This window comes from Numenius arquata, chromosome 2 (assembly GCF_964106895.1).
Source record: "Numenius arquata chromosome 2, bNumArq3.hap1.1, whole genome shotgun sequence".
Lineage (NCBI taxonomy): Eukaryota > Metazoa > Chordata > Aves > Charadriiformes > Scolopacidae > Numenius > Numenius arquata.
This window is the reverse complement of record NC_133577.1, coordinates 61,962,229-61,984,518: the sequence shown is the minus strand read 5'-3', so window position 1 is coordinate 61,984,518 and position 22,290 is coordinate 61,962,229. Positions and strand designations below refer to the sequence as shown.

Genomic DNA, 22,290 nt, shown 5'->3' with positions numbered 1-22,290 from the left:
TGTTTATGGTGTTTGAAACTTAAAATCCTTTTTTCTGCCATTGTCTTGGACAACATTGATGCCGGTGTAGCTCAGAGCAGGAAAAAAGAATTGGAGGAACTGAGTGACTGAAAACAGAATTACTACATACTGTCATGATGAAAAGTGAGACTTAGCAAGCAACAAAAACTCCTTTTAATTATTGTTTACCGTTACAGTTAACAGCATGGCTTAATGGGATAGAACTTCTTCTTTCTTAATCTTCTTCGGAAAAAGAAATTGTGTTGAAATCCGAGGGTATGAAGACATACAAGTTTTTAGACCATCTGTGCAGATTCATTTTCCTTTGTAGGTACTCACTGATCGCAATATCAAGTTGTTTGCACAAATGCATGTTTTTTCCCCCGAGAAAAGTAGTTGGAAAATGGAATACTGCTTTTTTTTTTTTTTTTAATTAGACTTTAATGAATTGACTGTATTCAAGGTCAGCCAAACCTGCTTCTCTTAAAAGGAAAAAAATAAAAACCCAGTTTGATGTCGCCCTGAAATTAAGAGTGAATATATTATATATTCATACGGAGTGGATGGTCAACTTCAAAACATACTCATTCACATACATCTCAGTTTTCTTTTTTTCTACAGTTCATCAGTCTGAACCCCAACCCAATTCTACCAACATCAGATGTACAAAGGCACATTTCACATGAGAGGCTTTCTTCTCAGATATCCAGATTTTTTTGCTGTCCAAACATTTCACATTTAACTTTGCACTTTAATTATAGAAAAAGCTTTCTATTGATTTTTTTTTTTTGTGTGTGTGAATAAATGACTGTAATTACAGGGCTAAACATATTAATAGAATTAAGCCATTCTTGTTTTGAAGTAACTTGTTTAGTGTGCATCACTAGCAAATACTCTTAAAAAGAAAATAAGAACAACCTTTGCTTTTCTTCTATCAAATTAGTGAGAGAGAATTCTTAGGATAAAATGTCACAGAAAAAAAAAAGGGACCAAAAAACGTCATAAATTTACAAATAACTAACATACTCAGTCTTGCCAAATGAGCATCCTTACAGTCCCCAAAGAATCTCAATAACTGGCAGTTTTATGCATCAGAGGCAAGATGTATAATTCAAACTCTGCGTCATGCAGACTTGCACCTCCAGCATGTAGCTCAAATAGAAACCCATCATGTTTTTCTCTAGGTAATATTTGTACAGGTAGCAATCTATAATTGAAACATTTCATTGTACACAACTGTAAAGCACTTTTCAAAATCCCTTTATCAAGTTACTTCTACAATTAAGGACATAGCTACAGGGAACGTTCGTCCATGAGTGGCTTCAGAATACATCCTGAAGTGAGTTTGATACCAGAAGATGCCGAGCTGATAGTCTTAGGGTTCAATGCTGCAAAATGTGGAGTTCCTCCACCTCCTACTGACTTCAAGGATGTGATCTGCACCACAGAGAAATACAGAGCGTTATGAAATGCTGTGAAATAGCAAATCTCTAAAAATGTTAGTACTTTCTGCATATGCGGAGTCATTGCAGCACTGAAAGCAAGTAGCACAAGAATTTCTTCATGTAATACTTGTGCAGTACTTCAAGTACCTTGGAAGACCTAACCTTTCAAAATTTTGTGATGGGCATGTTTTATCCACCTGCTCAGGCCAGGAGCCCTTTGATCACTTGAAAACAATAGATGGCCATAAATGAGCAATACTTTCTGGAACTGAATGCACTTTTGTCTGAAAAGCATAAAATGTAAATTTCTGTCCCCACACTATCCTAAAATATAGATAGTGTTAGGGGTAAGGGAGGGAGATGAGGTTCGCTTAGTTTTGAAATGACTGCCAGTAAGTTGAGGAGATGATTCGTGCTCCTTGTGTGCACGTAGCCCATTAATTTGATGCTGGAGAGAGAGCAGTAAAGTTTCCTATCTTATTCAGTCTTTGGCCTTCTTACACAAAGAGGTTACAAGAGTGAATTTGGTGACAGGGGAAAGCTTTATGTGTACCTTGCTCACAAAGAAAATAGATTGACATCAACTACGTAGGTCAGCAAAGCAGCCTCTGTAGTATAATGATTTTTTTTTACTATGAGTATAAATCTATCTCCTACTGGAGGTATTGTCAAGCTTCATTTCCTCCTACCCCACTGAAATATCATGCCCCCTGGCTTTTCATTATAAGAATCGGTTTGCTTCCTTGGATTATTAATTTTGGAAGCCTAGGCTTTTTTTTCCTTCTCGTGCTATAGAAATATATGGCATAAAAGAGTAGTTCGTACTGTTGTTTAAGAGACTTGGGCGGCAGCCCTGAGGCAGGAGGTAACATAGTAATGAAGAACTTTACGTGAGAGAACTATGGCTGAAAATACACTGTAATCAGAGACGGTATAAAGTGCTGCCAACTCAGAAGCTACAAAATGCTGCTTGAACTAACAAACAAAAAAAGAATGCAGTATGCTTAGCTAAAGTCAGGCATCCTGTACTACTAAAATATTCAGGACAATTAATGAAATGTAAAGCTTCAGCTGGTACAATATGTACCCTTACCTGCAGCTGCAAAGTGCATTTGCTTAAAAAGCAAGTTTAATCTCGGGTGACAGGCACAATACCTGTGACCAGTGTTCATTAGGAAACAGTACCTCAGGAGGAATTAGTTTCCATAAGTCTTTGGTAATTGGAAGGAGGATGGGCAATATATTTTATAGGTAATGGTATATCAGAGGGACTCAATGACTGTAGCAGTTATTGCTCTCTACAGACATTTACATAAATACCCAGGGTTTTGGTAATGAGGATTTCAGATTGGATTCTAGAGCACTATGAAAATAGGGACTTCTTAAGATTTTGCATAGAAAGCGTGTTCCTGCGTTCATTTTGCTCAGCTGTCCTGGTCGCAGTTGTCTGTGCACATGTGCTTGGTTAGTTTTACGTTAAAACTCTGTTATTTAAGCGCGTATTTGAGCACCTTCAGTGAGCACCTTCAGTGTACGCTGAAGTCTGTGTTTAAACTCCTTGGGCTTCACAGAGGTCAAGGTCAGTAGTGATTCTGTGAAGCTCATGAAGAATTTCCTGATGGTTTTCTTATTAAGTAAAAGATGTAGTTATATGTATGCGATGTGGTATGTTGTTATCTCACTACTGTATGAAAACAAAGTTCGAGTTGCTACCAACTTCCCTGCTGTTTGCACAAAATTTTATTCCACACAGCTCTCTACATACTATTATTATAGATACTTTGTAGAAATTCTGCTTTGTTCTTATAAGACAGCTGAAATGCATACCTATTTAGATGTAATTTCATCACGTTCTTTTCAGAATAAGAAACGCCTATCCTGCTTTTGACTTGAAGACAAACACCGGGAAAATCTGGAGTGTTGCAAGAAGGTTCCCAGACCATATCCTCGGTGAATCAAAATTCAGAATTAGTGTTTGGACAGATTCTTCACCATATCCTCTGCTTCTTACACAACGTGGTAAGTGAATGAGATGTCCATATCCTTCCACAATTCAGTTCCATGGAGATGATAACAAAATGTATTTATTATCTGGAAAGATACTTGGAGAGCAAGCCTTATGTGAGTCTTGAGTGCATACTTTGCCAAACAATTTTGCTATATTTACTGTAAAATCAAAATCACATTAAATACCAAACTTTGCTAATGTGTAGATCTCTACTTTCTATAATCACAGTTGGGGCCAATTCTGGCAGTCTCAACTGGACCCAGTTCCGACTTGGACCCAGAAGGAATTTAAGCTTTTACCTAATTCAAAGTGTAAGGATAGTCCATGTATAGTTGTGGAGCTTTTCATGGCCTGGACTCTGTTTCTGAATCCAAGAGTTAAGAGTCTGCAGTCGCTAAGACTCCTCTGCATGCAAGGTTACATACAGGTCAGGGAAAGTATATGTCAGTCATAAAATGAAAGGAGAAATTCCAGCTGGGTGGGAAGAAAAGGACAATAATTAAGAATTGGAACAGTTTTCCCACAGAGGTTATGGAGTCTTCGTCCTTGGAAGTTTTAAGGTCTTGCAGGACAAAGCCCTTGAACAAGCTCGTCTGAATTCGGTGTTGACCGTCCTCCTGTGCACCCTGTTTCTGTGATGAATGGGAGAATCTTTGATTCTAGATCTGGTATTTTTTACTTCTTAAGCCACATATGCAAAAATGAAATACATTAAATCTTCTTCCCCCTCTCTTCCTGTGCTGCTTCGTTAAGTGATAGTCGTCTTTTTTTTTTTTTAAATGAATAATTTCTTCAGTTCTCAAGGAATTTTTTGGCTGTAATAGGCTGAGTATTTGTTTGACAGGTTGAAAGCTGAAAATCCAAAGCTCTACAGACTGTCAGCTGACATATTGAAAAAAAATAATCTTCATAAATAAGGTAGCCAAAACTTACACATCTATTCATACAAGTTTGGTTGCTTGATTTGGGAGTATCTACATAGTTATTGGAAACCCTAAAAAAGTAGTTGGTTGTATCATCTAGAACCAATATTTTGTGGATGCCATGAATCAAAAGGCCAAAGATAGAATCATAGTATAGTTTGGGCTGGAAGGGACCTTTAAAGGTCATCTAGTCCACCCCTGTGCAATTAACAAGGACATCTTCAACTAGATCAGGTTGCTCAGAGCCCCATCCAACCTGACCTTGAATATTTCCAGGGATGGGGCGTCTGCCATCTTTCTGGGCAACCTGTTCCAGTGTTTTACTGCCCTCATTATAAATTTTTTTTTCTTTATATTTAGTCTGAATCTACTCTTTTTTAGTTTAAAACCGTTACCCCTTGTCCTATTGCAACAGGTCCTGTGAAAAAGTTTGTCCCCATCTTTTCTGTAGGCCCTCTTTAAGCATTGAAAGTCTGCAACAAGGCCTCCCTGGAGCCTTCTCTTCTCCAGGCAGAAGAACCCCAACTCTCTCAGCCTGTCCTTGTAGGAGAAGTGCTCCAGCCCTCTGATCATTTTTGTGGCCTTTCTCTGGACCTGTTCCAACAGGTCCCTGTCTTTCCTGTGCTGAGGGCTCCAGAGCTGGATACAGTACTCCAGGTGGGGTCTCATGAGAGCAGAGTAGAGGGGCAGTATCACCTCCCTGGACCTGCTGGCCATGCTTCTTTTGATGCAGGTCAGGATACAGTTGTCTTTCTGGGCTGTGAGCGCACATTGCTGACTCATGTCCAGCTTTTCATCCACCATTAACCCCAAGTCCTTCTCAGCAGGGATGCTCTCAATCCCTTCATCCCTCAGCCTGTATTGATACCGGGGGTTGTCTGACGCAGGTGCAGAGGTTCAACTTGGCTTTGTTGAACCTCATGAGGTTCACACAGGCCCACTTTTCGAGCACATCCAGGTCCCTGTGGATGGCATCCCATCCCTCAGACGTGTCAAATGCACCACTCAGCTTAGTGTCATCTGTAAACTTGCTGAGGGTGCACTTGATCCCACTGTCTATACCATTGATAAAGATATTAAGCAGTACTGGTCCCAGTATGGGCTCTGAGGAATGCCACCACTTGTTGTCAACCTCCATCTGGACACTGAGCCAATGACCACTACCCTCTGGATGCGACCATCCAACCAATTCTACATCCACTTGAACAGTCCACCCTGAAAACCCATATCTCTCCAATTTAGAGAGAAGGATGTTGTGGGGGACCGTGTCAAAGGCCTTACAGAAAGCCAGATAGATGACATCTGTGGCTCTTCCCTTGTCCAAGGATGTAGTCATTCCATCTTGGGACAGTTGGACCGGAAGACAACACTTCCAGCACTTCTGTTAGCTAGACAAGGGATCTACACTGAAGTTCCCTGTAATGCAAAAGTCTTAACTACTGGCAAATATTTTATTATATAGCATCATTTACCCTACAGGTTGTTCGATTTTCAGTCTGCTTAACTTTATTTACAAAAATGCTTTAGAAGGTACAGCTAAAACTGAAGGGGATATAAGAAACAGTCCCTATCCTAAACTTGCTTACAGACTAAGTAAAGAATAAGATATAGTTAAAATGGGGGGAGGGAGTATACTTTTTTGCCCCATCTAATATAAAGAATTGTTCAGTCATGCAAAAACATTCAGCGGAGTAAGGAAAGGAGAATGGGTCTACTGAGTGCAAATGAACGATACTAGCACGTTTCAGATTTCTTTTTCCAATGAGTGACCTGAAAAAAGCACATTACAATTTCAATTCAAGATTCTGTGCTGTTCTTCTTTTTTCAGTGTGTATAAATTTAGCAAACAGGAACTGCAGTTTACATTTCAAACCAGCTATGACGAGTTGCTTAAAACAGCGAGTTGTCAAAGGGCTAGATGTTTAAAAACTAGTAACACTGGTAGGAAAAGTTTAATTAAAGTGGCTTTCTGAGCAAATGAAAAATGGCTTTGCAAAGAAAATGAAAATTTTCAGAAAGAACTTTTGAATCCGGTGGTGCAACTTTTTTTCCCTGGGGAAAACAGAACAAAAGCAAAAAAAAATCTAAGCTAGCTATGGTAATCAATTCTGGTTTAGTTCAGCTTTGTTTTTGTCACAGCTCCCTCCCCTAGAAATGTTAGCTGTTTTTTTCAGTATCACAGTTTTTTTCAGTATCACATTCCCATAAACTTCCTTGCAAAAACAATTTTGTGTTTCTTGGGTTGTTGTAGAATACAACAGAAAGAGTGGTCGGGCATTGGAGTAGGCTGCCCAGGGAGGTCGTTGAGTCACCATCCCTGGGTGTGTTTAAGAGATGTTTAGATGTGGTGTTGGGGGATATGGTGTAGGGGAGAACTTTGTGTAGAGTAGGGTAGATGGTTGGACTCGATGATCCCAAGGGTCTCTTCCAACCTAGACGGTTCTATGATTCTATGAATAATCGCATAGCAATTCTGAAACAGATTTGCCGGTGTGAATTGGCTGCTGTGGGCAACTGGGTAATTCAGAACACCATTAAATCCGATGAAACTGGTTGGTTGGCCTCAGTTTGAACCAGTTGTCTGAACCTGGACCAGTGTAAATTAGTCAACACACAAGTCTGGGTTACAAGTTTAGTTTCCGGGGATTTGTATTTAACTGTAGGTGGTTTCCATTTTTATATCAAAAAGTTCACTCAAAGTTTCTAGTAAGAGCTCTTATGGCCTCTAATTTTGAAGCAATAAAGAAAAACTATGAATGAAAAACTGAAAGGAGAATCTACTTTGGCTTTTCTGTTTTCAGCTACAGCCAATGAGATTGCCTGAAAGTTGTGGAGGAAGCCTAGACTTTATTTTGCATTGTAAAACCGTCTTGGTACGTTACATGAAGACTTTTCACTGAAGAGTCAGATTTTTTTCCTGCTAGAGGGAGGTATCTCAGACTTGCAGCATCAGTGCTGGTGCAGCGCGTTCTGCATGCCTGTAAAGACTAAACTTATCAGACACGTTTGCAATTTGACTGCCAGGTTATGCAGCTATTCTTTTCCATTTTTTGATCAATTCTTCAAAAATGGGCAGAGAGGAAAGGTATTGGCAGGGTTGAAAAATGGCTTAAAAAGCTGGAGAAAATTCTCAAAATGCTAGAATATTTCTGAACAGCAGATTGTACAAACTGACATGGGCCACCTTAATATGTATGTGTTATATATAATAATATACGATGTGAAATATTTTTCTATACTATTATAATGTGACTATGCATAATATATAATACATTACATATATAATATATGTATATAAAATGCATATGAGCATTCATTTACTTCTTGGTTATGGCTAAGAAGATGTGCACAGCCGAAACAATAACAAGTAAAATTCTGGAGCCTTCTTGTGTCATGAGTGGCAACAGAGTCAAGTTTTGCATCAGGCCGTGTTTGCGCATGGGAAATGTACCGAGGTACTAATCAGGAAAATGGAGAAAAAAAAAAAAAAAAAAAGAGTAAAGTTGCCATTTGTTTCTTCCTTGCTGCTTGGGGAAGTTGCTTAGCTCTTCATTCCAGCTACCTAACAAATTGCCAGCTTCCTCTAAATGGACATAGATTCTGTGACTTGCTGTAGAGTATTTGAAGCAAAATTAAGAAAAAAAGAAAAAAAATCAGGTGTGGCTTGATCTTATTCCTCTTGATGGAGCTAGTCTGCAGCAGAAGTTAGGAATTGCAAAGAAATTCTTATTTTCTTTGCTCAGGTACCTAGCCCCGAATTCTCTAGTAAGCTACTATTAATTTTTCTTGCTTTCTTTATTTACAGCTGGCTGTAGCACTCATGACTTAATTGTAGAGATCCTCCATTGCACAAATCAATACCCAGTCCAGGAGGAATGCCTTCTAAGTGTTTGCGGGTCAGATGAATTCTTACAAAAGTAAGTATCTCATTAAGAGGTGGTATTGAGTATGTATCGTCTAATATAAGCTGTGCATTTAATGTACTCCGCTTACGTGCCATGTAAACAGAACCACAGGGAGAGTCAGAGTATTTTGTTCCAAACAGTTAATGTATAGTTTCTAGAACTCCTGGAACGCAGGGTACTTATGTTTTACGGAAACGATGGTGTGCTCTAGTGCAAGGATTCAGATCCTGGCTCCTTTATATAAGCTTTGTGCAGCCTTGAATAATTTGTTTCACTCCATTGCCTTTCTGTTCTTTCTCATCCGTGGTACAAGGATGCTGCTACTTCCAGTATCTCCTAGGATTGTTATAAGCATGAGGGGGTATGCATATCCTCAAAAGGGAAAATCACCAAAGGGAAGAGAAATGGTATTACATAGCTGCATAGCAGGGGATTTTCCTTCATATCCGTCTGCAACAGTAGTAAAGCAAATGAAGTCGACACTATGGTGCTGACTGCAAGTTGAAGGAAAACACATTATCCATACAAACAGGTCTTTCTGAATATGCGTAGTCTACAAGTAAGGAAGTAAATGCTCTGGTTTGCATTCATTCAAGCAAACGTGGTGGTTGGAAAGCACTGCTGGACTCGGCTAGTTGTTTATTGCCCTCTGGCAGCTTAAATTCAGCTGTGAGCATAAGTGAGCAGATTTAGCGTTGAAGCAGCTAAAGTGCAGGCTCTTGTCAGCGGGTGCTGTAGGGACGGTGACTTTCAGCAGAAGGGGAGAAGTTGGCAGTTCTCTGTGGTAACATTTTAAGCTGGCACTGCAGGAATCACAGCCAATCTGTTTGAGAAGTAAAAAGTGTTAGATAAAATAGTATGTGTCTATAATTGAAAGGGAAATTTTTAGAAGCAGTCATATTTGTAGTGTAGCGTAAAGATTACCGGAACTGGCTCAGAGCAAGTCAGCTTGATTAATGAAAGTAATGTAGTTGCGAGAGCAAGTGTCACACTGTGTAAATTAGCTTTGTTCTATATCCAGCTCGGACACTTCTACCCTTACACAGGTGCACAGGTCAAATGTTCAGATGTATATGGTGAATTACGCTTTGCAACTAAAGATGGAGACTTCAACATTTCTAAGCCCACTCTTCAAATCTCTATAAAGCAGGAGCTGGTACAGCAGAGCCCTGTGCGAAACGTTACAAGCACTAGAACCGCCGAGCAGAGAATCAGGTCATCCATAGATCTGGCCTTACATAAGAAGGCCAGGGATTTTTTATTTTTATTTTCGAGGCTCTCTTCTCATTTCAAATTAATTGCTAAAGAAAATGGAAATAATGAGTCATTGTATTGAGGGTGAACTCAGTGCATCTCAGTACAGCGTACAGTATGTTCTAAACAGTTTTATTTTCACTGTTGAGAAGAACGCATCAGTAGTGGACTGTTTAAATTCCTGCACTTGCAGAATCTCTGCACGTCTCATTAGCAGTGAAACAAGGTCAATAATGTTCTCAGCTTTTTTGCTTTGCCTCCTTCACTGTCATGCAGAAAGCACCGGGCTGCACTTCTGGCCCCAGCAGCTTGTAATTCTATACAGTGCCGTACTTTCAGCTCCCTGTCTTCTGCCTCCTCGTCAGAGTCCTGTATCTGGAATTTGAAACCCCAGACCACAATGATCCCTTGGGCACCTTAACATGGGCTGCGGAGTTGCCTCAGGGTGAGATTTTTCCCATGTTTGGGCTATCTTTTAGTGCAAATTGGTTTCCTCGTGACGTCACTAACAGAATGATTTGATGTACTTGTGCAGAGTTCTTCCCCAGAAGAGTGTTTGGAAATTGTTCAAGGATGAATTCCAGTAGAAGTTCCCCAAGTTATGAGACAGCAAAGGGAATAAATACTCCACTGTGATTATTGTAATCCAGAAAAATTTAAAGTGAAGCCAAAACAGTGACATGATGGATTGTTCTCAGACCAGAGTGGTTTAGCGAACCAGACAATTTTGTGAAGATCTGTCAAAAGCTTTCATTTACTATTATATGGGACTGTATTAATGAGCACTTCATCCTGCCTCCTGCAGAAGCACCTGAAAGACTTGATGATTTCTGGAATCCATTTAGCTTTGAATGAGATGGGGAAAAAAATACTTGTGTGCTAATGACAATTACAGTCAGTCAGCACCGCAAGATTTCATCATCCATTATTCCCTTCCTATGGAGATATCCTTGAGCTCATATCCTATCTGACTCACAAGTAGAATATCAGGTTTCAAACATCCGAATTAAAAAAAAAAAAAAAAAAATCAGAAGGCTGCATATAGGCTGGAGGTCAGAGCGCAACTAGTAGAGCCATCTGTGAAATTCTGATTTGGAATCTCATTTTGTTTACTGATCAGAAATCCTGGCCTCGCCTCAACCTGCAGGCTTTCTTCTTCTTCCTACGCTTCCTTTTCTCTCAAGTTTTTCTTACAGCGCCTGGAGAAGCTGTCAGGATTCATTGCCACCTTGTGCCTGCCCCCTCTGTCATTGTAAGGTGTACGTTAGTTACTTGCCCAGTTGATTTGCTGGAGTTCCTTTTTTAGATGTTCAGTGTAAGTGCATCTGGAGGCAGAACCGTGTCTGCAAGACAGAGACTCCTTGAAAGAAGAGGAGTAAACCCCATATTTGTGTCATCAATTTTTACCAGTGTTCACGGAAGTTTCTGCTTTTCATATATATCCGTAGACGCTCCTTCTCTGGGTTTCCCCTCTGTTACACTTGTCCCGATCACGATCATCTTTTATTTCTTGGAGGGCCATCTGCTGTTTCTAAAAATTCTTTGCTTTATCATCCCGTCACCCAAACCTTCTATATCTACCTTTAAATCTTGCTTTCTCAGTTTCCCATCTTTCCTTAGATTTAGAATGGATGCCCCTAAAAATGATTTTATGATGACCTTCATGAAAGAAGTTATATAAAAATAAATTAAATTGTGGTTAAGCAGCTTGTGTCAAATAACTCCTAGCTCTCAATGCCAGCAGCAAGCCAAAACCAATCCTCCTCATATGATAGAAATTAATCAATCTGCCATTTAGACATTTTTGTCTTTTGAACTACAGGCTACTAATACAGCGCATCCTGAAATGCCTACTAAAACGAAGCACGTGAGTGTATATAAGAATATGGGACATTCTTTTTTTCTTTTCTTTTTCTTTTTTAATTTTTTTATTGATCTGTCTGCTAGCAAGAGGTTGCAGTAATGCAGACCCAGCAAAGGAATATAGTCCAAGAATATTTATAAGCTTTATTTCCAAACATGCCTTTTTTTGGTTTTCTTGGAAGGCATCGGATTTTTTAAAGGATCTTTTCATATGTATTTTTAATTCCATCCACACTCTACCCTAGTGTAATTTGCACTGTTACCTTACTACTTTGCAGTTTAGCCAACATAGTGAGCAGGGGTATGGAATAGAAAACTCTAAATGCTTATCATTTCTGCTCACATGCTTGTCTGTGACCTTATTGATGACATTTTTTTGCCTTACTAATTCTATTCTCTGAGAATCGAGACCTAAATAAGAATTGGTTTTCACTCAAAGTGAAGTTTAAGCTATTAATTATACACCGGGCAGAGTTATATTCATGCAGATTGGGATCATAAGAAGCAAGCACCTTTTGGATGAATATGTTCTTTGTAAAAAATAAACTTCATTTTCTCTTGTCACTGCAGATTAAGTTTCTCATTCAGAGAGGCTGCTCAGCTGAGTCCTTTTTCAAGAAAAAAAAAAAAAAAAGTCTGATTGAACTGTATTAGGATTTGGAGCTTATAGCACATCAGAGAACCTTGCTGTGGGGAGGTAAAATCATCTAGCGGTGAGGGAGTCTCAAGAGACTGAGGGATTTTCCCTTTCTCTGCTTCTGATATATTGTGAGACCACGTGAGACCACAGGCAAGTCATGTCACTTTGACCAGTTCATTAGCATGTCTCTTAAAGACAAAGACTGCCTTTTGCTTTATGTCTTTTGTCATGGTGTTCTCATCAAAGCTGTATTCTCCACCCAGTAATTCCAGCAAAAAATAGGGGGAAAACTGTTGAGTTAATAATGTTGTAGCATTGAAAATGAATGTTTTCATTTGTGTTTCCTTCACAGAGCTCAGAGCACTGTAAAACAGTTACTAGTAATCACGTTATCCTCCAAAGGGAGCTATATTACTTTTTTCTTAATAGTACAGGTATAGTAGCAGATCTGCATAGTGTGTTACAGCCTGGAGTACGGCTGAAAGATAGTCTGTCAGTGTATGGCAAAGATACACCTCCGTTTCTTGCAGTTCACTTTGCATCTAGACCAGGTTTCCACATTATTATATTGAGGTGTTAATCCGTTTTGCCCAAGCCTCTTGTGTCACCATACCTGGCAAAGCTTTTCTCTTTGTATTTGTGCAAATAAAATCCACTCGTGAAGTCAACTGTGTCGCCAGGACTTCTGCCTGCAGTGTCCCAGGCAGCATTGCTATGCCAATGGAGGATTTGATTGTGTATAGTATCTGCCTGACACAGCAGAGCTAACGCAAACCACTTGTAGATGTAGTTATAACCACAAAATTGAATTTCTGTTGGTGTAGCTCGTTTTGCCTGGAAGCAGGATGACATGGAATAATTATACTTGCAAAAGATAGTTTTTCATACATCTGCAGTACAAAATTGTAACTACAGAGGAGGGTATAACTATACCAATTTCCAGTAGGAGAACACTCCTCTGTTTAGGTGTAGCTATGCCAAATTCTGTCATTGGCTTGGCTTAATGTTGGCATCGCAATGGGAATCTGCATACTGGAGAAATCGGGGAAAAAGCGACTCAGGACTCACAGATGTATTTCTTTGTAATTTTCTTGTTACTATACTTGTCCTAAGGTTGAAGGTAAGGCAGAATGGAAAGAGTGGGAATAATGGTGGGGTAAAAGGTGAAAAACGGGTGTGAGGCAGTTCTAAAGGATGCAAGGATTGCGATTAGGTGAAACGAGGAGAGGATGAAGTTTCAAGAAAGCCATGGGTAGGCACAACACAGATGTGAGCTGAGGAGCAGCAGAAGAGAATCCATGCATTGGTATAAGAATCGGTTGCTTGGACTTTTGCTTGTAAAGGGATTTGAGACGGGTTGAGGCATAACAGTGATGCGCTTGCCACCAGTACAGGTATTTCACTGTGGTGGTGTTGACTTTTCTCACTCTTACATCTGTACTTTATGCTCTTAAAATCACGGAAATTTGCAAATGTATGGAATTGCTATCAGAGAACCTTGCTTTAGGCATTTGTTATGTCAGATGGAAATGGGTTTGTCCTCTGTGACCTTTTAATGTATTTGTTTAAAAAAAAAAAATATCCTATATTACACTTTCCATTAGGGGTCACAAAAGGTATGAGTATGTAATTTACTTAGTTACAGTGCAGTGTAGGTGCAGAACATTTACAAGATATATGAAATCCCTGTAATTGTGCTGAATGGCCGTTATGTACAGCACATTTATTTAAATTTAACCACTCATTCGTGCTGGGGACTTGTGCTGCCATGTGAGATATAAGTCTCTCTCCTACGTCCCGCCTTCCATGATTTATACAATGGGCAAGTGTTTTTTTGGAACTAAATCCATTTTTATTCAGACATTCAATCAAAAACCATTTCTGGTAGAAAGAATACAGTTTACATCTGAATTCTGAGTTTTTCACAGGACTTGGCAAATCTTTCCTTCATGCCCAGGAAGTTCAGAGACAACTTACCGTGCTGTAAATCCGTATAAATACGGAATGTCCCTTTTGGTGCTTCTGTGCCTGGAGTCTTGAAAAAAGCAACATGAATCTAATTGAACATGTACTAGAGTTTTAACTGATGATGCATATTAACTTATTTTGGAGATGAATTTGCCTTTGCAAAGATCAGTGCCATTCTTCCTATCTGTTAATCCCAAAGGATTTTTTAAAATATCAAAAGATGTTTGCCTTAACTATGAAATAACTTTTGCATTATTTCACCTGATAAAGACAAAAAGTGGAAGGGAAATACTGAAATTATCTTTGTTCCAAGTAATTTTAAGAGTGATAAACTAAGAACTGTGTTATAACTTAGATGAAGTTGCCAAGAGTGATGTGGGCCACGTGTCTTAGTGTATGTGATTTTCAAACTTATACTTAATATTTGATTTTCAAGTTGGGTACAAACATTACAAGTCATTCTGCAGTGGTGCATTCATAACAAAGATACTTTGTATAAATTTCACTAATTTGGGTTTGAAGAATATGAATGAATAATCTCAAGGTTTGGGACCACGTGCAGTTTATTTAGGATATTCTTTCTCTGTGTCATTGTTGTTCTGTTACAGAACTTAATGGTCAAATATACAACTAAGCAGTTATTCTTAAATTATTTCACCAGAAAACGTGCCAGAACCAAACCCCATCAGTTTTCATGGAAGTAGTTGCCAAGTAAAAAGGTTTTATATTATTCAATCTGCTTTACTTAAAATCTAGTTCTTTTAGGAGAAGGAGGGAGGAAAAAATGAAGGAAGTGGCAAGTAGAGATAACCATTCATTTGTGGGGTTTTTTTGTTTTGTTTTGTTTTGTTTTTTCCCCCTAAACTGCAGTAATCATACTTTGGGCAGCCATGAAAGTCTTCTCAAGGCAACCACCTGCATTCAGCTTCGACTACACAACGCAAGTAATCTGAAGCAAAGTTTGTCTCGAACGGTATGTTGTCTTTTTTTCCTCCCCTTTCTTCCAGCATCCCTGAAGGAATAAAATTCCACCAATCCTTTTATGTAGCAACCTGCAGTAATAATCAAAAAGAGATTATTTGCTTTCCTGAGAATGCATCTATTATTGCTGAATTCCCATTGAAGCACACTGCTCCTGGACTTGTATCTAGTGAGTTACTGTAGAGAACACACAACTGAAAAAGACCAAAGGTTACCTTTTTAGAAAAAAATAGTTTTGTCAGAATTTAATGCTATTTATTTCAGGTGGTCAGAGAATTCTTATTTTTTATCAACCTTTCTATGTTTTGAAATATAACAAGGGCAAAACCACTCAAAGTACTGTGTAAAATGAATTAGATCTGGATTCTTGTCATTATTACTGAAAACCAGGGTAGACTGATAAAAGCCAGAATCTCAGCTGGTACGTCTGTAAATGTGTGACGCATACTTGTGTGTGTGTATGTGCTTGTATGTAGACATGTAAAAATGTTGTCTGTAAGGACGTGCGGTCCTTAGAGAAAACGTTGTTCTATCATCATCTTAAATCCAGGGAGATTCCTGTTCAGATTATGTGAGTTTAAGCAACCTTGCAGTGGATTACTGAGCTTTAATGACACTGACCTATGCTACTAAATGTGAGCTTTATTCCCAGTGGACCACCTTGAATTACTTCCAACCCAAAGTTTACAGTACAGTAGAAGCTTTGTTCTGGGCAGTGTTCACCGGCAGTGTGTTGACTCTGTTCACAGAATAGTACCAATTACCTGCTTTGCATAAGTATCCTATCAGCCTGAGTCTGTCAATATATGGGTCAGATGGCAGATTTCTAACAAAAAAGGGTAGGTGCTTTCTTTTAACTTCTGTTATGTGTCACCATGAGAAACATCAAGGTCAATACAATGTGTTACCTGGTGCATTAAAAAAGGACTGTAATGAGGCCAAATACATGTATGTATTTAAATCTTAACCAGTTTAAAGCTAAAACCAGAATATTTTAGTGCTGATATGTACAATCTTGGCTTAAATTATTGGCATTCTTCACTGCAAATATTATTCACTTATTTTTTAAAAACCATTGATTCTTCTTGGTATAGCATCATCCAAAAGAAACTAAATTAGGAAACAGGGAAGCTTTCATCACCTGGTCACTTCTTCAAAAATGATTCAAATCAATGAATTGCCAACTGCTTGCTCTCAGTCTAGAGGAAATAAGTTGATGTTTGATATACCTTCAGAAGGGGGTGAGCAAGTGTCCATCTCCTGTGTCCTTTCTCACCCTATCCCCATATCACAGCAGCCAAAAGAACATGGCCAGTGACCATCGAAGGAGTTGTGTCTTGTGAAAGTATCGGTGGTACGTTGTTATCATTTAAGTACAAGTTGTTGAGATTGAGGTAGGAATCAGCATGTGATTTCCGTTGTCTGCGTTCAACAGAGATTAGATGGTCATCGTAGTTCTTTCTATAGTGTTAGATCTGTGACAAGACATCCTGTGTTAGGAGATGGAAAACTTCATTTTTCCGTGGAGTGCTGCCAAAGAAGGGCTTGAGAAGAGTGGAGTGTTGGTGATTAGATATAATTATGGGCACACGGGTGTATGTGCAATGGTGGGAAAATTACTTACCTTTCTTTTAGGTCAGCATCTCTGTCTTTTAAATGTAATAATATATTATTGATCCTTCTAGGCAGTTACAGGTTTCCAGCATTTTCTGGCCTGACACGAATTAGAAGTTTGATACAAATGTGTTTTGCTACTTATATGCATATAGCATGTGGTGAAGGTATTCAACACCTTGCAAATTTTTCTCAACATGTTGAAATCCTGAGAATGACAATGGATATGGAGAAAATCCAATAGTCCCCCTGTCAAGTGGTGGCCCAGTGTACACGGATTACAATAATGCTGAGTAATGACTGCTAGATTTGTTTTGGCTACACATCTGTCCTACTCTGTATTTTAGCCTAGGTGGTCTCTAAGAGACAAACTCCACAAGTTGTTGTGGGTCAGAAGCATTAAATTCCTAATGGCTAGGTGGTGTTTAAGAAGAAATGCTCAGTGGAACAGCATAGAAGCAGAAACCTTTATCCAGATACCATTTCCAGGGAGTGCTCTGTCTATCCCAGAGACCCCTTTTTTTTCAGATTTGTTCCCACATACTGATTATCTGGGGAAAACATGAATTTTTGTAGTGGAGAGGCAGCAAGGAACACTTAGAGGTTTCTAACAAGAGCCTCACTTGCTTCCAGAAAGGAATTTTCGGACTAAAGCAGACGGCAAGTGGTATTTCCTGAAAGTTCAAAACCATTTTTATTTTCCTATATGCCAGTATTAATGGTGTTAATATTTTACCAGGCATAATGAGGTAAGCGTTAACATTCTGAGCATAATCACGGATGAGAAAAGTCAGTGGTCCATGACAATAAGAAGGTAGGGGTTTTTTCCCCTCATTGTTTAAAATTTTGTGACGTTTTAGACGAATTGTGTAGTACCTCAAATCGAATGGAGCCTTTCCTTGCGTTTAAGTATCCCTTGAAATTGTGCTACCGTAAAATGCTTCATCTTCTATTAATATGTTCAAAGTCTCCTTCAACTCTGTTGCAGTTTGACACTTCTAAACGATGTTTGATATACTGCAACGTACCGTGGAGGCCAGGAGCAGAGACCGAGCCTCTCTTGACGTTCCACTTTTTGGAAATGGTTACAATTACAAGGTAGAATGATTACAAACAAACAAACGTCTTTCAGGCAGGTAACTAACAAGCCTGGAAAACAAATTAGCAGCGTTCAGGCCATTAGAAAACATTTGTTGTCTCAAAGATTCTGTGAAACTATAATTAATAACCTACAATAGAGTTTAACCAGGAAGGGTGACTTTTTCAGATATCTTCAAGTGAATTATTGATCGCCCCTCTATGGTAACTGACGTGGCCTTGAAAGCTTCAGGCAATGAAGTTAATGCTAATAATAGCAAAGAACACGAGCAGCTCTTCGGCTGGCATAAGCCACAGACCCAGAGTATTCCTCCAGCTCCAGGGCATGATTGTGGCACAACACTCGTATGGGAAGGAGAGGTTCTGCTGACAGGCAGGAGCACCAGCAAGGCTATCTCAACCAGTCAGGACCAGAGGAGACACAGGCTGGGGTGCGTTGAAAGCTGCAGAGTTTCCTTTCGCTCTGGACCCAGTTCTGTGGATCTCTTTGGGTCTACTGAAACCCGCTCCAGTCGTACTGAATTCAAGGATCTGAGGCAGTCCCTGCTGAGCTCACAGTCAATTTTGTTGTTGCTGTTCTCTGAAATGTGTGGCTTTGGTCGTAAGATTTATTTGAAAGTCACAGACTTAGAGGCAGTTTATGGAAAATAAATTTCCCTCTCTCAGAATTCATATAAAAAGATGTGAAAATAGTGTGCTTTTTATTTGGGGGGGGGGGGGGGGGGGGTGTAAGGCACAAACTTTGAGGCTTTTAAGTTTCTTCATCTATCTCAGACAGTTATGCACATATGCAGCTGCTGTTTATTTTTGTGTGTTAATCTGCACTGAATTGTGGGGAGAATTTGACCTGTGATCTATAGGATCCTTCCAAATTTTTAACTTTGGAATATGTTATTTTATAGAAATTTCCACTAAGGTTGCAGTTTAACTAGAGTCACAGAAACATATTCATATCTTGACAGCTCTTCTATATAGTAATCACCCTGATGCATTCAGGTGCTAAATAATTCACTTACACCCACCTTTTGCCCTAGTCCATCAGATCCCCTTAAGCTTCTGGGTTCCTATCAATCATAGGTACCTAATTTCGCTCTAAGCTTCAGGGCTCCCTCCTGCAGTCTGTGTCACATTGTTTCCCAATTCATCCCTCCCTGTCGTCTAGTCCTGTCAGTGTATGAGATCAAGGAGGGAGTTTGTCACTTATCAATCTTGTTCTGTTGCTCAAGCCTTGTCCCTGTGGTTGCTCAGTTCAGATGGGCTCTGCTATTTGTAAGGTCTCCAGAGGTGGCAGTGTGACAACTAAGCACGCAGTGACATTATGAAAGTGCAGGATGGATTTTGCAGAACATGTACACTACTCATCTGTAGGGTAATGTGACTTTAAAAATAATTTTAAAAAGGGGAGATATGACCTGCTGAGAGTCAAGATGGATGGGATTGACTATTGCTCTGTCTAGAAGTAGCAAAATCAGATCATGATATTATAGCAAGCAACGATGGAGCGCTTGGATCTCAAAGGTCCCTTCCAACCAAGAAAATTCTGTGATTCTGTGTTATTTCCTTCCCGGAATGCATGCGGTAGCATTACAAAATACTTTCAAGGCTTGAGATGCTATGCCAGTTCTATAGCGTGCATTGAAGCGGCATGACGGCTATCAGAGGTGAGGTGCTCCAAGCCTCAGAGTGTGGTACGGGCAGAAAACATGAGCTGTGAGCAAAATCAGCGGTTGTTAGGACAGAGCCATATGTAGCGCAATTAGTGCTGCGCTCACCAATTCTCATCCATAAGCTATTTTTGTATGTCGTGTAATCATTTTTGTCGGAGCAACTCAGTGGGGTTCAGAGACAGATTCTGAAATCAGCTGAGAAAAGACCATCTACTCTCAAATGCATCCCCTAACCCCCAAATACTTACTCTGTCTTCTCCTCTGTAATGACATTTGATGCTCATGTCAATACACTGAGCTAAGGAACACAGGTGTTTGTATAAGATCAAATGCCCAGACAAAGCAGAGCTTACTGCTTAGGTTTAAGACACACACGTTCAAGGCTTAATGCATGAGGATATTTTTCTTACCTTCCCCCCCTTCTATTTCATTCATCTAATTCATCTTCCACTTATTGCCACTATGTGATAAAAGAGATAGTAGCGCTCCAGATGGGAATTCTTTACAGAACATCTGTAATGTATCTAGCTCAGCAAGATCCTGCTCCGCAAATGGTGCTATTGCTAAATCTCTATATAGCGATCTAAAGCAGAATTAGTGTGAATTAATTCACATGTCAATTAACATATTTAAATTGAATCCAACCATAGCAGAGACAGAAGTTGCTCAGGAATGTTAGCTTTAGACCACTACTATACTTCAATTAACTAGAAAAAATTGCTAGTGTGATCACCTTATTCTGAACAACCTTTCAATATTTCAATTAACTACCATTCAAAATATTAAGAGAGGGCTTTTTTAGCCAAGTAAAAGACTGGGGTTTTTGTCTTTAGAAAACACAAATTTCTTTCAAATTCTGCTTAAGGAGGGGGGGTGGGGATAATCATGAATCATATTTCATCACCTTGGCTTATGCTGTTCTCATTTTTTTTTTTGAAATTTTGTTTATTGTATGAAAGTTAAAACACTAAAAGATGATCAGAAGATTTTTTTTTTTTCTTCCTGAAATGTTTTGCTTAAAGTTAAACCATTTTCTCTTCCCTTCACAAAGAACTTGAAAGTTTCATTAGTGTAGTCCAGCCTAAAAGGGAGTCACCTTTCAGATTCTTCTGTGTCTTTGGCCAGATATAATTTCTGTCCTCTGCTTCACCTTTGAGCAAACAAATATTTCAGATCAGTACACATGTAAATAAATAGGCTGTAGCCTAAGCTGTGTCCATCCCAGTCATCATTTGCATTTGTAGAGATGCTAAGAAAAGTAATGTCTGGCAGCTCTCCCAGCCGTCACCCTAAATGCCTATGTGCTGTGCTGCTCTCCTGCTTCTGTTTTCTTATTTAATTCTTCTCTCTCATCCCCCTACCCCTCCCAGGGCTATACCTGTTCATAAGTATCATTCTCTTTGTAATCCTTGACCAGTGAATGTGGGGTCATGCTTGTCACAAACCCTTCAGTAGCTTTTCCCTATGAATTATAGGGATATGGGCTCAACCAGGAGTCAGAAAAAGGGCAGAATTTTCAGGACATGGTGGTGCTTACAAGCTGACAGTACATGCCTTGCATGGGCTGAGCTACCTCCATGGCATGGGAGGAGTCAAGTCATCAAAGGCAACAAACCCATGGGGCTGGAGAAAGGACTATATGTGAATGGGAACAGGTTTGGTCGGCAGAATTTGTCAAATAAAACAAAATCACAGAATCATTTAGGCTGGAAGGACCCTCATGGGATCATTTAGTCCAGACCCTCTGCTCAAGCAGAGTCAGCTGGAATAGGTTGCCCAGGACCGTGTCTAGTCAAGTTTTGAATATCTCATTAGATATTCAAACCTACTCCACAACCTTTCAGGGCAACCTCTGTGTGTTTGACAACCTTCACAAAATTTGTTTTTCTTGTGTTAAGGTGGGGTTTCATGTGCTTTAATTTCTGCCCTTTTCCTCTTGTCCGGTCAGCGATCACTACTGAGAAGAGTCTGTCTCCCTTGTTCAGTATTTCCCATCAGATATTTGTACACGTTGAGTGTATATTTCTATTGCAAAAGGGTGCCATTCTGCTGCCTTCTGTAACAAGAAAGCAGAGGCAGGGTTTACTGAGGCCTGACTATAGTCTTAATCTATATGTAGCTAGAAGGAACTAATGTGACAGTCTGGTTTGGCCTCCTATATAGTACAACCCAGTGTAATACGAGAGAGATTCAGCAAATCAAATTTCAGACCAAAACGTCCTGAACGCTCTGAAAGGAGAGGTCCTAAAAGAACACGCTGACTTTGGAAAATACCAAGCAAATCTCTCCCACGCAAATTCTTCCTATCAGAATACTGTATCTCGCTATATGCTTCTCTTCCACAGCATGAGGATGACCAAAGACGGTTCCGTGTGAATCAGCTGTTAGAATACACTTGTGCCTGGAGACTGACTCGGTAAGAGCACTGGTATTTAATGGTATTTCTGTTTGTTCCTATTCATAATGATCCTCCTGTCCCCAAAGGACAACTCTGAGGCCTGCTGGTGACAGGAATGATACCAAAGAGAAAGAATATTCGTTCAATGTTTTAGACTCTCATTTTCAGACCTTATCGATGGCTTGGAAAAAATCAATAATCATTTATAGATCTGTGGATTTTTTCCCCATTCTTTCCATTTCATGTCATTGAAGGTTTAGTAAGAGCTTTCACATTTCGCAAAGATTCCCAGGATTGAAGAAGTCATAATTTTCATGTATGCATGTCTCTTAGAGAATTTTTTTAAGTAAATTATGTAAATTTTAAGTAATTATGTAAAAATAATAGACTTGCTCTTCATTATGCCTGTGTTTTCACTGTTGAGTGATGTTTTGGTTTATTTTATTTTTTTAACGGAGGCTAGCTATGACAAGTTTTTAACTTGGCACTCAAAGTGCATCTGACTCTAAAGCTAACCTACCGTGGA

The 22,290-nt window shown here is 39.4% G+C and overlaps 1 protein-coding gene across 1 annotated transcript in view; it reads left to right on the top strand.

Moving 5' to 3' along the window:
• The window catches only part of PIK3C2G (phosphatidylinositol-4-phosphate 3-kinase catalytic subunit type 2 gamma), a 214,836-nt gene that overhangs the window by 7,623 nt on the left and 184,923 nt on the right, over nt 1–22,290 (top strand). The window contains exons 3-6 of the mRNA XM_074167982.1: nt 3,307–3,464; nt 8,182–8,293; nt 14,877–14,979; nt 21,712–21,782. Of these exons, the coding sequence (XP_074024083.1) occupies nt 3,307–3,464; nt 8,182–8,293; nt 14,877–14,979; nt 21,712–21,782 (444 nt within the window). The remainder of the gene's footprint in view (nt 1–3,306; nt 3,465–8,181; nt 8,294–14,876; nt 14,980–21,711; nt 21,783–22,290) is intronic.